Source organism: Monodon monoceros, unplaced genomic scaffold (genome assembly GCF_005190385.1).
Source record: "Monodon monoceros isolate NGI ecotype Baffin Bay Population unplaced genomic scaffold, NGI_Narwhal_1 Super_Scaffold_7, whole genome shotgun sequence".
Classification (NCBI taxonomy): Eukaryota; Metazoa; Chordata; class Mammalia; order Artiodactyla; family Monodontidae; genus Monodon; species Monodon monoceros.
Genome location: NW_021703784.1, coordinates 66,057,703 through 66,073,832, shown reverse-complemented (window position 1 = coordinate 66,073,832; position 16,130 = coordinate 66,057,703). Strand labels below are relative to the sequence as shown.

Below are 16,130 nucleotides of genomic sequence, written 5' to 3'. Positions count from 1 at the left end.
GTACACAGTTTAAAATCAAGGTGTTAATACCCCATTACCAGAATATAAAAAGTCAAGAAGAAAATGATAAAGTAATAGAATAAAGAGCCTGAAAAACATACGTAAATTTACCATAATACAGCAGTAAGGATAGATATTGCCAAGCATTAAATGGAATGAACAACAAAACAACAACAGAAAACTCTGAAAGTCTATTGCTGGTTCCTGAAGAGATGGTGAATTAGCACACACTCCTCATTCCTTTAAATTCAACCCTGGGAAACTTCAGAAACAGAGGGAAGCAGAGATCCATGGAACTAACAGAGGCATTGAAATAAAGGGGAGCTCAAAGGCTGACCTGACAGGGGCCGGGGATGGGGTAGAAGCAGCCAGAGGTGGGAGGTGACCTGACCCAAGAGTAAGAGAATGGATGGAGGAGGAGTGAGGAGTCCTCTTCTTTCCTCTGACCCACTGGTTGGGGGATGGATTTGGGAGGACTATTGGAGTTCTCCTATTTCGCCCCTTCTGACATTGCCAACAGAGGGTCATTACTTGTCCTGCAATCCAGATGTCTGCAGCACCATGCAGCCCTATTCCTGTCCCCAGCATAGTACTCTCAGGGCAGCAGAAACCTCTTCTAAAGGGTAGAGGAGATGAAGGGAACTCGGGCACCCTTGGGTGTACATTTCTCTAGCCCTTCCCTCTCCAGATTCACAGAGCTGGGAATTAGAACCTAAAGAGATCCTCTCTTCCTATTCCTGCTTTGTGTTGAGCGTCCAGATGAATCCCTGATTGGAGAAGATACCCAGTGGAATGGAAGCAAATGGAGGAGTTGATAGCGGTGATGTGATGCTTGGGCTTTCTTCCCTGGTCTCATCCTTTTTCTTTCCCTTAAACACATCTGAAGGGATACCACCTAGGATTTGGCCCTTTCATCACATACTAACAGGCCTAATGGTTAAATCATCAGAGAAATGTAAGACCATCTGCCACAATAACTAGATATCAAAGGGTACAACTAGTAAAAGTGAAAGCAAACTAAACATGAAGCAGATTAATTGCAACAGATGGACCAAAAATTTAACGTAAGCATAATACATACCCTCAAAGACATAGGGGGTATATTGTAATAGAAAGCAAGAACAAGAAGTAAAGAAAAAGAACCAAATGTAAATTGGGTGTTAAACAAATATTTATAACAAATATTTATTGGTATCCCTGCCAAAGATGCACGACCTGAATCTAATCACGAGGAAACATCAGACAACTCCAAACTGAGAGCGTCTACAACTGCTTAGAACTCTCAAACAATGTCACTGTCATGAAATTAAAAGAAGGACTAAGGAAATGCTCCAGATTAAAGGAGGCTAAAGAGACATGATAGGTAAATGCAGTGCGTGATCCTGGATTGGATCCAGGACCAGACTTTGTATTTTTTATTTGCTACAGAGCAGTGCTGTCCGCTATGGGAACCACTGGCCGCATGCAGCTAATGAATAATTGAAATGAGGCTACTCTGAATTGAGATGTGCTCTAATTATAAAATACACACTGGGTTTTAGAATGAAAAGAAGAATGTAAAATATCTCGATTATAAATTTTTATATTAATTACATGTAGGAATGATAATATTTTGGCAATATTGGCTTAAATACAATTTATTATTAAGATTAATTTCACTTGCTTCTTTCTACTTTTTTAATGTAGGCACTAGAACATTTAAATTACATTTCTGGTTCTTTTTTTTTTTTTTTTTTTTTTTGCGGTACGCGGGCCTCTCACTGTTGTGGCCTCTCCCGCTGCGGAGCACAGGCTCCGGACGCGCAGGCTCAGCGGCCATGGCTCACGGGCCCGGCCGCTCCGCGGCATGTGGGATCTTCCCGGACCGGGGCACGAACCCGTGTCCCCTGCATCGGCAGGTGGACTCTCAACCACTGAGCCACCAGGGAAGCCCTTCTGGTTCAATTTTATGGCTTGCATTATACTGGTATTGTATAGTACTGCCATAAAGAACACTATAATTAGTGTACTTTGAACAAGGTATGGAGATTATAGTACTTTGTCAATGCTAATGATGAATGTATTGTAATTTTGTAAGAGAATGTCCTTATTCTTAGGAAATATATACTGAAGTATATAGAGGTAATGGAGCAGGCATGATTCTACTCACTCTCGGAAGTTTAGAAAAACATAAAATGTATATATATTTATGGAGAGAGAATGATAAAGCAAATGTAAACCGCTGGCAATTACAGAGTCTGGGTGAAAGATAATAAGGGGTTCTGTGTACCGTCTTTCCAACTTTTACATCAATCTGAAATTATTTCAAAACAAAAGCTTACAAAAACCACCCCCACACAACGGTTAAGACAAGCAGCACAGTAGCGGGGATAAAAAGCAGGGTGGTTAGCACTAAGAAGGGAGTGATGTGGCGAGGAGAAGTGAGGAACTCGCTCCCAGAAGGTGGCAGAAAGTAGGAAGAGAGAGAACATTTAAAGTAAAACCTAGATGATATGGAGATGAGTAGAAGTGACATCTTGGTCACTGGAGGCTCAGAAAGAGAGAAAAAAGGAAAGAAAATATTTGGAGGAAAAGAAATCCCCCAGAATTACAGGAAGAGGCAAGACGTCATATTTAAAGGATTCATAGAGTAGAAAAGTATTTTTCAAAAAGAAAAAATCCACACTTGGTCACATTAATGGTGAAAATTAAGAAATTAAGAATTAATTAAGACCATCAAAGATATAATTTAAAAAACTGAAATGCAGGGCTTCCCTGGTGGCGCAGTGGTTGAGAGTCTGCCTGCTGATGCAGGGGACACAGGTTCGTGCCCCGGTCCGGGAAGATCCCACATGCCGCGGAGCGGCCGGGCCCGTGAGCCATGGCCGCCGGGCCTGTGCGACTGGAGCCTGTGCTCCACAATGGGAGAGGCCACAGCAGTGAGAGCCCCGTGTACCAGAAAAAAAAAACAAAAAACCCTGAAATGCAGAAAGAGTAGATCACCTGGATAAAAACCAAAAATCAGATTGACATTGGACTTCTTAACAGCTGAATATAAGAATCCAATGTATGAAAGAAAAGGTTTTTGAACCTAGGTCTCATATTCTGACACATGCTATTTAAATGTGACAGCATGATAAAAATATTCTCAGGCACGTCAGGCCTCAGGGGGTTTGCCTTTCCAAAGACCTGCTATGGAAATACTCTTGTAAGAAGTACTCAATATGAAAAATACTAAAAAGCCATAGGCGATCAAAACTTCAGTGAAGCTTATGGTTGTGTAAAAAAGCAAAGACTAAAGAAAGGAAAAAGAAAATATCCATATGATATCACTTATATGTAGAATCTAAAATATGACACAAATGAACCTATCTATGAAACAGAAACAGAATTGTGGACATAAGAGAACAGACTGGTGGTTGCCAAGGGGGAGGGGGTTGGGGGAGGGGTGGAGTGGGAGGCTGGGGTTAGCAGATGTAAGCTTTTATATATAGAATGGATAAACAACAAGGTCCTACTGTACAGAACAGAGAACTTTATTCAATACCCTATGATAAACCATAACGGAAGAGGATATAAAAGAAGAATGTATATACATATAACTGAATCACTTTGCTGTACAGCAGTCATTAACACAACATAGTAAATCAACTTACTGCAATAAGAAAAGAAAATATCCATAACAAGTCAGAAGTAAAGTTCTAGCAAATAATCAATATGAAGTGTATATTTGGGTACAGGGATCATAGAGACCAAAGGAATGAGAGCATGCTAATGTTCTTGTTTTTTGTTCAGGGAAGATATAAATATTAAAATGCTTATGAAATCAATAGAGGTAAATAAACACAAGCATGTGCCTTAAATTAAAGGCAACCACCATAAGAACAAAAAAAATGAGTCAAATAACTTTTAAGTCAGCAGGATAAAACTTAACTCAGGCAGTGGAAAGAAAGGAAGTAGTTTCAAAAAATATAAAATAAGATGGCAGAAAAAAATTTTAACATGACTGTAATCACAATAAATGTGGGATAGATGGAATGAAACAAAACAAAGCCAGAGGGACCTTGCATGGACCAATGATGCTCGTGTGCCATAAATTAAGGAACATATTCCTTTGGCACCTGGCGTGGAAGAAGATAAAAGGCTTTCTAAAGTAAACATATGTGAGGTTATTAAAAACAAAACAAAACAAAACTCTGTAAATACAGAAAAGCAGAAATTACACACACTCTTATCAAAACAAAATAAACTTTCAGTGAAAAAGTGATCCAGAAAGAAACTGAACTAGCACAAGGAGATGACAAGAGGGCTTCCCTGTCTCCACCTAGACTCTGGGCTGAACAAAAGATCTCCCCTGAGAATTTATAACCACAAGCTCGGAGTTTGATATTATTCCATTGTTGTGTACCTTTGTGTTGCTCTAAAGAGGTCTGATCCTTTGTTACCCGTTTTTCTGAATGCTTTTAGGGCTGTCCCTCTCCCCATTATTCTAAACTTTCATGATGTTGTGTTGAGCACTTTTTCATTCACTGTGCCGAGCATGTGGTTCTGTTCCTGTGTTCTGTACAATGAACGGGCTCGGTCCTTCTACACTACCCTCTGTGCAGGTACTTAGGATTCATCTTCTCTTGCTCTACTAGGCAGCTGCCGCTTGTCCACCTGTCTTTCATCTTCCCAGATTCTGACGATATCTCTTGTAGGATGTGGCCTTCTTTCCTCTTTTCTTGTCTTTGTGGATACATATATATTCCTCTAGTGTTATTTTTATGGAATTTGAGGAAAGTTCAGTGATTAATGTGTGTATTCAATCTGCATGTTTAACGGGAAGACCAGATTGTTGATTTGTCCTTCTCCGATCTCAATCCATACAATAGTGAGTTGTTGCCATGAGACTTCCCAGAGAGATGGAGAAAAGGGAGAAGAAACTATTTAATCTGTTCTCTTTGCTCCTTCTTTCATTGAAACGGGGTGTCATGACACATGTGCTTGGTACCAAATTCTATTTCCTGGCAACATACTCTGTTTGTGACTCAGCCTGGTGGTGGCACAGCTGGGAAACTCTGATGGGCACCATTACTCAGCTTGGAAAGAGATTTCCCAGTGCTGATGGGAAGAAGTAGAATTATTGTTTGTTGCATGTTTAATTGTTTCTGAAGTTAGATCAAGAGAAGGGGGCTGTGGTCCACATGTGGCTCATCACTGTTCTAGGAACTGGACTAAGGAAACCCACAAATGGTCTTTTTCTTAAATGGGAAGAAACTCTGCAAGCTAAATATTATAAAGCTAACAATTCTTCCCAAAGTAATTTGAGGATTTAATGCAATCCCATTTAAAATTCTGGCAGGATCCTTTACAGAACTTGATAAAAACCATTTCACAATCATTTATAAAATAGAAAGACAATATCGAGGAATATTTTAAGAAGAAAGAGTACCTCCATCTCCAAGCCAGAAACCTGGCTTGTCAGCTTTGATGCTTCTCTCTCTCTCTCTCACTCCTCCACATCTAATCCATGACAGAATCTCCCTCTAAAAGGCATCTCAAAACTATCCATTCTCTCCATCACCACATCCACTGCCTTAGTTGGAGCTACCATCATCATTGCAATATCTTCCTAACCCATCTTCCCTTACACTACCTGCCCCTTCCAATGTGGTCCCACTCAGCAGCCACATAAGGTCCTCTCTCTCTCCTGCCCCAACCTCTTCAGTGTTTTTTCATTGTTCATCTCCCTCCACTTTCTTCCTTGCTCATTTCATAACTGCTTCTCATCATTCATTCATTCATCAACACCATTTATTGAGAGGCTTTCAATGTGCCAGACAATGAGCTAGGGCCTGGAGAGGTAAATGAGCAAAATCGAGCTTGATTCCTGCCAACACCCTAGTGGCTTTAAAGACAAAGGACAATAAACATGAAAAAAGGTTCAAGTGTGTTAGTAATTAAACCAATGCCAATTTAAAATAATAAGATTAATTTTTTATAACCATGAATTGGCCAAACCCAAATGAAAAAAGTTATATTGGATGCTAAAGAGGCTGGGAGAAACAGATGTACTTATTCATTATTTTTAACATGGTGAATTGATACAAATGTTTTGGAGAAGCATCTGGCAAAATGTCTCAAGAGCCAAAAAAAAAAAGTCCATATCCTTTGATCCAGCAGTCTTATTCTTGGGAAATTATTTCAAGGAAATAATTCAAAGGAAGGTGGAAGAATGGAGGAAGACTTGAAGAAGGAAGTTCTTTTTTTTTTTTTTTTTTTTTTTTTTCCAGGCTCCGGACGCGCAGGCTCAGCGGCCCAGCCACTCCGCGGCATGTGGGATCCTCCCAGACCGGGACACGAACCCGTGTCCCCTGCATCGGCAGGCGGACTCTCAACCACTGCGCCACCAGGGAAGTCTTTTTTTTTTTTTTTTTAAGAAGGAAGGTTTTTATTGCAGTGCTTTGTGTGTTAGCAAAAGACCTAACATCACCTAAACGTTCAATAAAAGAACAGTTAGATAAGTGGTTCAGAGAAAGCTGATGTAATAAATGACTATGGAAACAAAATCAAATGCAAAAAGTAGACATGATGTGTTCAAATGTGATGTAGAAACTCTGTACACAGTTGAATATAGGAAGAAATGAAAGCAGTTGCCAAGTATTAGAATGGTAGTCTTTCATGTGACTGAATTTAAGAATTAATCATTTTTAGAAATTAAGTGACCCAATGGAAAAGATGGCTGAATTCATGGTAAAACTAACTGATTCTATAGAGTATTCCAGTGGCCATGTTTATATTCCAGGCAATGTATTGCCAAATGAAAAAAATAATTGGCTCCTGGAAAAAAATGTCCCTTTCGTCAATGTGTATTTGTCAAATGGTGTTAAAATCGACGCTATATCAAAAATGGGGGGAGTTATGCAGTTGACATTGTCATGGGAGATTACAGAGTCTCTGTGGGGTAGAAGCACTTGTCAAAAACCCAGACGCTGTGTTCAGAGTAAGAGAGCAAAGAGACTCAGCATCTGTTAGGCAACTCCTAATCTCCTGGTGAAGACTGGGCATATCTCCAGCCCCTGGGACATCCCTATGCGGTGACACTGCCTGGTCACCATGTTCTTGTAAAGAACAAAAGCTCCTGGAGCACAACAGACTCGCAGTACCAAGGACAGACCCTGGGGGGCATGCCCTTCTCCTAACACTGCAGGGTTCCGGAGCTCAGCTCAGGCTCAGCGAATCCAGACCGCTGATTTCTTAAGTTATGCTCTCCACAGGCCAGGTCTTCGTAGAGTGCGGCCAAGCTATTCAGAATTTGGTAGCAGTTGAGACCATGGTGGTATAGCAGAGCCTTATTAAAAGATGCTTTGTGAATGAGAGATTTAATTTTACTGCAGAGGAGAGAAGACTGCCTTGTGACAGCCCCCAGAGGAAGGCAAAAGGGAAACAGAAGATCTGAGCTTTGATTTTGGTTCTGAATTCTCTCTGGCTACGTGACCTGAGCCCTTAATTTTTTTGTGTTTTTTTTGGTGCTTGGGTTTTTTTTTTTACTTATAAAATTAGGAGGTAAAACTTGCATGATCCAGCCTTCAAATGGATTTCTAGATACTACTCACTTAGTAGTGTTTTAAAAAGATTTCACTGGGCTTCCCTGGTGGCGCAGTGGTTGAGAGTCCGCCTGCCGAGGCAGGGGACACGGGTTCGTGCCCCGGTCCGGGAAGATCCCACATGCCGCAGAGCGGCTGGGCCCGTGAGCCATGGCCGCTGAGCCTGCGCGTCCGGAGCCTGTGCTCCGCAACGGGAGAGGCCGCAACAGTGAGAGGCCCACGTACCGCAAAAAAAAAAAAAAAAAAAAAATTTCACTTAGCAAATAAATGAACTAATGATTGAATGAATTAAAAAAAAAGATTTCAGTATTTCCAGATGGCCAGCACTGATTTATGGCATTACAATCGGAGGGAATGCCAGAGGTCATTTATACCATCTTCCTGCCTTCCTTACCTCAGGCCTAGCTCCTCCAAGAGAGAGGGGTATCATGGATACAGAGAATACTTTGTTTTCCAAGAGAGGGAACCCCAGAAACAGCATCTAGAATAGACCAGTTTGTATAATGATTGAGAAGAGCCACCTGCAGATGTGACCCACCACAAGACAGGGCTGAAAGCACAGGGTGCAGAGTCCAATGTGAACTCTCAAGGGCAAGTTCCCAAAGATGACTGAAGGACAGACCCCTTAGGCTGCTACCTTATCCTACTGCAGAGGTTCTCAGGTGTGGTTACAGACCCTTGGGACCACCCCCCCCCCACCGCCCCGCCCCCGGCCCTTTCAGAGGGACCTACGAGGTGAAAACTATTTTCATAATAATACTAAGACAAAATTTGCCTTTTGTAATGTGTCGACATTAACACTGACAGGGCAAAAGCAATCATGAGTCAAACTGCTGGCACTCAGTGTGGGTCAAGGCAATGGCCTTGCACTGTATTAGTCATTAATGTATTCCTCACTGCCAGGGACTTGCTGCAAACAAAAACCCCAAAAGTCAGTTTCACTTACGAATGGCCTTGATGAAACAATAAACATTATTAATGTTATGAACTCTCTACCTTTGAGTCCACATGTTTTTATTATTCTGCGTGACTAATTGGGAAATACACATAAAGCCCTTCTGCTATATACTGAGTACTGGGACTGTCTTGAAGAAAAGCACTTGTGCAATTGCTTGAGGTACAAGCTGGACAATTTCATTGTCATAAAACATCATTTTTACTTGAAAGAACAAATGACAGATTATGGTTATTCAGCCTTAAGAATTTGGCATACATTTTCTTAAAAACTGAAATAAGCCTGTCACTTCAAGAAAAACACCTGACGGTATTTGCTGTCAATGATAAAATTTGAGCTTTCAAGCAAAACTTGGGATCTTGGGAAACTTGTATCCACCACCATGAATTTGATAGCTTTATCAATACTTAAACACTTTACTGATGAGATTGGAAGTGATCTTAACGAATATGATTTTTTTAAACGAATATGATTTTTGATGTTGCATAATGAAATGTCTCAATATCTGGATGATCTGCATAACTCAGTAAACCAATATTTTCCAAATGACCAATAGATGATGTTATAAAATCATTCATTTGTGAAAGATGCATTCAAAGGGCAAGCGGAAAGCAATGCATTTTAATGTAACAGAGTATAAGTTCGTTGATACGGTTTCACATTCTATATTGTAATTCTCCTTTAAGAAACTACCATTTGCAGAGTTTTGGTGTAGCATCAAAGAAGATTATCTGTAATTATCTGAAAAGGTTATTTAAATATTCTTCCCATTTCCAATTACATATCTGTGTGAGACAGAATTTTCTCATATACTTAAGCCAGAAAAAAAAAATGCCACAACAGGTTAAATGCAGAGGCAAATATGAGGATCCAGGTGTCTTCCATTAAACCAGGCATTAAAGAGATTTGCAAAAATGTAAAACGATGCCCTTTTTACTAAATTTCTTTTGTTTGGACAATATAGTTATTTTCATAAAATATGTTAACATGTAATAATTTAATCATTGCTAATTCATTATATGTTACTTTTAAAGTTAAATGATAAGTGATATTTAAAATTTTCTGTTTTAATTTCTGAGATGGTGAAATATTGAGAGATACAATCCGTATTAACAAAAGTATATTGGAGTTCTCAATAATTTTTAAGCCCATAAAAAGGGACCTGCTCTGAGATGCTTGCAGAGAAAGTGGAATTTGGGATGAGTAATTAATAAGAGGAGGACCTGTCATGTATCAGCTTGCACTACTGTTGAGAAGTGTCATGACTTAATTGGGCTAAATGGCCAGGGTTGGTTATCAAGACAGAATCATCCCTGGAGGGGTAAAATGAAAGTCATCTATTACCTAAGATTGGCAGAAATCACTTTTGTGAATATTGAATTCTCACGGTCCTGATTAGACCTTGAAGGGCACCTTTCTGTGCCCTTCCAATTGCCTCCAGTGCCCCTAGTGCCCAAGTCCATCCCTTTCCCTCCAGGGAAAGTCTGGCCCTGTCCCTGCTTGATGCTGACCATCGTGGCTAATGTGGGCTAAAAATCTGCCTCCCGGGTCATGGTGAATGCCACTCTGAGTCCAACAATCAGTGCCCAGTACTTGGCAAGGCCCCAGGCACTTGCAGGCACTAAGAATGAAAGATGAGCATGTCGTGGCTTTTGTCCTGGAGGACTTCTCAGTCTGGTGGAGAAGAAAGGCTCCTGAAGAAATAATTACAGTATGATGTGATAAATGCTCTTCTGAACATAGTGACCAACTTTTTTCCAACCAAAAATTAGGACACACTCTGACATCTGACAATGAAACAATTTTGAGGTACTTGAAACACATGTCTGCTATACATATTAAGAAACTCCCAACAACTCCGCAGAAATTCTGTGTAGCTTTGTACTTGATTTGGCCTAAAGACCCAGAAACAATGGTCTGTACCCTTAAAAAAATTCTGGGAAATAACAGTGTCAGAACAGAAAAGAGCAAGAAACGCCTTAGGATTACAGAAGATGAGTAATAGGCCCCTAACATTTTCTTTCCTCTGGGTTAGTGGATGGGAGGCACTAGAGGAAATTTTTTCCATCATGCTTGTTCCAAGTGGTTTTTTCCTCTCCAGGCAGAGAGTCCAAGTTTGTTCACACAGGTCTCCCACATCAGCTGAAGCAGATCAAGCTGAATCCCAGAGTCAGAAGAATGAACTAGTATGAGGCTTCTAAGATCTCCAGCCTTGATTACATGTGGCTAAAATTAAACAATAAGGTTCTTGATCTGCCAAGAAATGGAGTCCCCTCTGGGTGGGCTGTTTGGGGACCATGGAGGTTATGGTCTAGACTGGGTCTTCTTAAGTCCCAACCACGTACCCTTTGCCCCCCTCCCTTTGGGGCTGACCCAAAACCCTCTTTTTAGTTTCTTTCTCCAGCCTCCCTGTTCTCTCCCAGCTGCGGCAACTCCCAAGTGAAGCGAACAAGACTAAAACACACAATGAACCAAAACATGCTCAGTGCCACACATGGACATCCTGCCACCCACAGTTAGAAAGAATGGGCTACACTGGGTCTCAAAGGCAATCCAAATGAAAGGCAGGACAAGGAGCCTGACAAACCCCTTCTGCATCTTGGATCCACTACCATTAGCCACTCATTCTGAGGGTTCTGCATCCGCAGATTCAACCAACAACGGGTCATAAATATTTGAAAAAAAAATTCCATAAAGTCTCAAAAAACAAAACTTGAATTTTCCACACAATAACTACTGACCTAGCATTTACATTGTATTTACAACTATTTACATGGTACTAGGTATTATAAATAATCTAGAGATGACAAAGTATACGGGAGGATCTGCCTATGTTTTATGCAAATACTACGTCATTTCACATATACGGGATTGAGCATCCATGGATTTTGGTATCTGTAGGAGTCCTGGAACCAATCCCCCTCGAATGCCAAGGGACGATTGTACTTACGTTGGACTAGGGGCAAATCATGATGTCTCTGTGATCTCCAGTGAGCTCATTCACAAAAGCCCACAAAAGGTTATTTTGAGGATGAAATGACAACATATGTAAAACTGCTTGCCACTCAGTAAGCTCACTCTTCATAGTTATAATTTTCATATCATTTGTGTGATTATTTAATTAGTGTCCGGCTCCCCATTAATCTCTGAGTTGCATGAGAACATGGGTTGTGTCTTTTTTATTCACTCTCATATCCCTAGTGTTTAGCACAGTGTCTGCCACGTTAGGCATTTGATGAGACAACTGTTTGATAAAAGGGAGCTGGTAGGGTCCTGATTAAGGATTTACTCTAAAACAGCAAGTTTGGGGTTGCCTGACAACTCTCATGGATTCGTACTGGCTACCTGGAGCATGGTGTAATAAGGATTCTAAGGTGGTATCTGATATATTAGCAATACACGCTATGGTTGAGGATGTTGAGTATTTGTTGACCTTGGCCTGCGCAGTCAAGAGCAGGTGGTCCCTTTTGCCAGTTCTTTCCAGAACAAATAGGCTGGTTGTATGGACAGAGCCACTTCAGGAGCACTGAGGTTACCAAATATCTGACCTGAAGAGAAGCAGCATGACCTCAGGAATATTTTTTAAAATCACAGATAAGAAAACACTTAGAACAATGCTCTGCAAAGAAGCTGAAAGCATCCGACTATTATATCTGCCTGTCTCGATGAATTCGCTTTCTTGGAATGTGTTTCATGAAGGCATTGATTGGTAAGAAGGAGAAGCTAGTATATCCCACAACCAGAACTTTGCAATACCCTCTCCCCCAACCCATAAGGAAGCTGTTCTACTCACGAGGGTAATCCTTTGGGTGTGTCTTCTCAGACCAGTTCCCATAAAATGTGAGCCTGTACTTGGCAGTTCCACAGGCGCAGCAGTCCAGGATTGGCTTGTCAGTCACCCCGTCAAATGTGGAGTCTGAAAGAGTCAGGAAAGTCACCAAGTTAGGAAGCAGCGGTGGGTCATTTATAGGACAGCACCATCTCGGTCTCGTTCTGTCTTGAAGGCTTGGGAAAAGAAGATGAGGTACAGTTTTCACCGATTAATAACTCAGAACCAGGTCCAGCTATAAAGGACTTTATATACCTCTAAGGGTGATAACTATATATTTTGCAAATTAAAAAAACATCAGAACTTCTGCTCTAATAATGTGAGGAGACCTATGGGACCAATAAGGTAGAATATTTGGGATGGGGGCCCATCTTGATATATTTTCTGGGCCCAAATCTCCTTCCCCACCCCTCCCACAACAGGATTTCTCCACCAGATTTTAAGAGGAATATGCCTGTGTGTGTTTTCTCTAAGGAATATTCTCTGGGGCCAAATTGCCAGGACCAGAAAAAGCTTTGAAGGAGAGAAATGAGAACAAGCAGAGGGATGTGAAGAACTGCTGAAAATTATTTCTAAAAAGATATGCATGTATAGTCACGTCACTTCTTATCAAGCTTACAGAGAGTTTACTGGGAGGGTTGGGGGTTTGGGAATATGTCCATAAATTCAGGTTTACTTCTGAGCATAGAAGCAGCCGGGAAAAACTCAAGATTCCCAATCCGCCCCCACTTTTAACTGCGAATAGCTGATAAGTGGAGAAAGATTACATGAATAAATTCAGTATTTCCGACTGTCAAGCCCACACCCCTAACTGTGCATTGTTGCTTTTGGTCTGTTCTGCTTCCTGCAAGATGAAACAATGTCTACAGACGCAACTTGTTTCAATTGCTTTTTCTTTGCTTCCTCTGGAAGTATTAACATAAATGTTCTCTCTCTTTTTGCAAGTTGGACATTTATTCTTAACTATTATATAAAGAGCAGCAACAAAGAGTATAAAAATCTTTTTGAGTGTTAGGAAGAGCATTTTACAAGTCTTCCTTATGGAATTCACTGGGTTCATTTGGTTTGAATATGCAAAACCAGTGATGGGTGGAAGAAGCGAATTCTGGGTTCGAGGATGGAGACAAAAGTATGGGATATTGTAATAAGAACTATATTGTATAGAGTCTTCATACATGCTGATCCCTTTCCATATATTGTCTCATTTGATCCTGACAAACCTAGGAGGTCAGGACTTTGGTTAACCCCATTTTATAGATCATGAAACTGAGGCAGATTAGGTGACCAGCCCAAGGCCACAGGGTTTAGTAAGTGGTGTAGGCAGAACTGGAGCTCAGGTCTTTTTGAGTCCACAGCCCATGCTCTTAACCTCTACACTATATCACTGCAGGAAAGACCTTCTGCTGGATAGGTCTGCATAAACACCCATGAGAGAAATTGGTGTGTGTTTCTCTTTTTGCTTTTTCAAATGAAGAATGGTACATTTGAAAAATTACCTCCCTACATGGCTCCAGAATCTCTAAAGAGATCTGAAACCATCCCAAATAGAAATCATTGTTTGGCTACTTTTTGTACACTAGAAGAGGCTACAGCATTGTTTGTGTTAGGAGAAATCTTCCCACTGCCTTATGTACACGAAGTCCAGATCTGATTCCTGTGTGAGCCACTTTGATACTTAAGGGACAAGCCCTGTTGACTATATTTCAGGAAAGGTAGCGTATATGAGTAACTCCTGAAGGTTCTTCCTTTTCACATTTCCATTATGATCACCTATGTTGTTAAAAAAAACTAAATTAGTTTTGAGAAAGGAATTCAGAGCTAAGAGATACATGCTGGGGTTTCAATTGTAACTACTCGGCACTGTAAATGAGGCAGCAATAATCTCTCAAAAAACCAAAATAAGGCAAACTGGTAGCTTTACCTTATCAAAAGGGCTCTCAGATATAAGTAGTGAACTTAAAGATGCACCCAGGGGTTCAAGGGAATGCACTTATAATAAACCTTTTGGAATTCCAAAGGAAAATAAGCTTCCATTTAAAAAATAAATTTCTAAGCTTGAAAATAAAAACAGACATAACTGTTTCCTACTGGGGAAAAGCCCACTGAAAATGAATCAGGTTTTCAAAGGGCAGTGATAACAAATGTTAACTTACCCCTCTTCTCCTAACAGTGCAGGGCTTGCCCAATACAGGTAATTGCAGGCCCTGCAGCATCTCCCAAGCTGTCCCCTCCCCCTCATTTCTACTCTTAATCCATCAGTTTTCTTTTCTACTGTCATCCTTTATTCTTTGCTCTTCCCTTGTCTTCTTTTTCTCATGATCCCTTCTCTGCCCACATTTTCCTCTCATCTCTGCTTTTCCCTTCATCTTTTCCTCTTTGTCTCTCTCCCTTAATTGTCTATGACATGGTATTAAAGTGAGTACATGTGTGCATTTGTTTATTATACGTCACCTTTTGGAATATTTTATGTTTCTCTGTTTTTAATTGTAAGTAGCTTAATGTTTTATGTTTCTTTTAAAAAATAACGATTGCCATTGCTTTTAATCTGTGCAATTCTTAATTTTCCCCTATGGATAAATAGCTTCAACTGGGGAAAAAAATAATAGACACTAGTTTCTCTCTTCCTTTCCTTGATAGATTTGATTTGACTTAACAAAGAGTGTGAATACCTTAATGAAAGAGCTGGAGATAATCAAGTGGGCATACACATTTAAGAAAAATCTCTTTGCTCTATGCTTATATCTTAAAGACTTTTTGTACAGGATCTGCTTTGCTAACTGATGGATTTCCTCATGGGTCTGCTGTCTCCAGGGGTCATATACAACAGCACCTAATGATCCTATAGCCCAGGTCCTGCTGGGTCTTTTTTTGTCCACAAAGTTGCTGTTGGAAAGAGGTCTTCTTATACAGATTCGTGCTTAGTCATTTTGATAGGATCTCTGCTTCAGAAGTGGTAACCAATAGAGATTTGCAAGGTCATTTTACTGACACTGTATCTGCAGACTGTTAGCATATTCATAGCTTAGACAAGGCTTTCACAACATCAGGACTGAGGCTTTGGAAAGTGCAATTTAGTTGATGGTTGCTGTCAGTACATGGGGCTGACAGTGAAGTGTCTTCTAGGAACCCTCAAATCTGGGAAATAAGGCTGTCCTCTGAGAGTCAAACTAGCAAAACCTCACCACAGTGGCCATGATTAGCCAACCAAGAGGTGAGCTAGAATAGCCACAACTCTAACCCACAGGACCTGGAGGTCATCTCATGGAGGCTGGGCAGGGATGGGATTGTCCATTAGGAACCAAGAGCCTCAAGAGTTGAGAAGTTCTGGGTCTGGGGAAAGGCTAAGTGAATCTGTGGACTATGAAATACAGGAAAGCCTCAACAGCCATGCATGGTGATGCCCACCTGGAAACTGCCCAGGGCGCTGGCCCACAGGTTGCAGCTCTCTGGCGCCTTTGGCAGGCATGACCGTAATGCAGGGCAGCCAACTCTCTCCCCTTTAGCTCCTTCCATGCTCTCCAAGAAGTCCTCCACATAGGACCTAGTTTCTGCTCCAGCTCATCTATAGGGAGACCTATGCTTTGATCTACCCAAAGTAACAATCCAAGCTACTGAATTGGGAGGTAGTCACTTTGATAGAAAGGCAGTGGTTAGGGCAATGGCTCCTAGGTCCAAACTCTGACCTCCCCCACTAGCTGTATCATGCTGAGTGAGCTCTTTAAACTTCTCATGTCTCAGGCTTCTCATTTATAAAATAGGTATGATATAATAGTCTTTA

The 16,130-nt window shown here is 40.9% G+C and overlaps 1 protein-coding gene across 1 annotated transcript in view; it reads right to left on the bottom strand.

Annotated features, from left to right (window-relative positions):
- The window catches only part of SPON1 (spondin 1), a 275,827-nt gene that overhangs the window by 145,080 nt on the left and 114,617 nt on the right, over nucleotides 1–16,130 (bottom strand). The window contains exon 5 of the mRNA XM_029208778.1: nucleotides 12,317–12,439. Coding sequence (XP_029064611.1) covers nucleotides 12,317–12,439 — 123 coding nt within the window. The remainder of the gene's footprint in view (nucleotides 1–12,316; nucleotides 12,440–16,130) is intronic.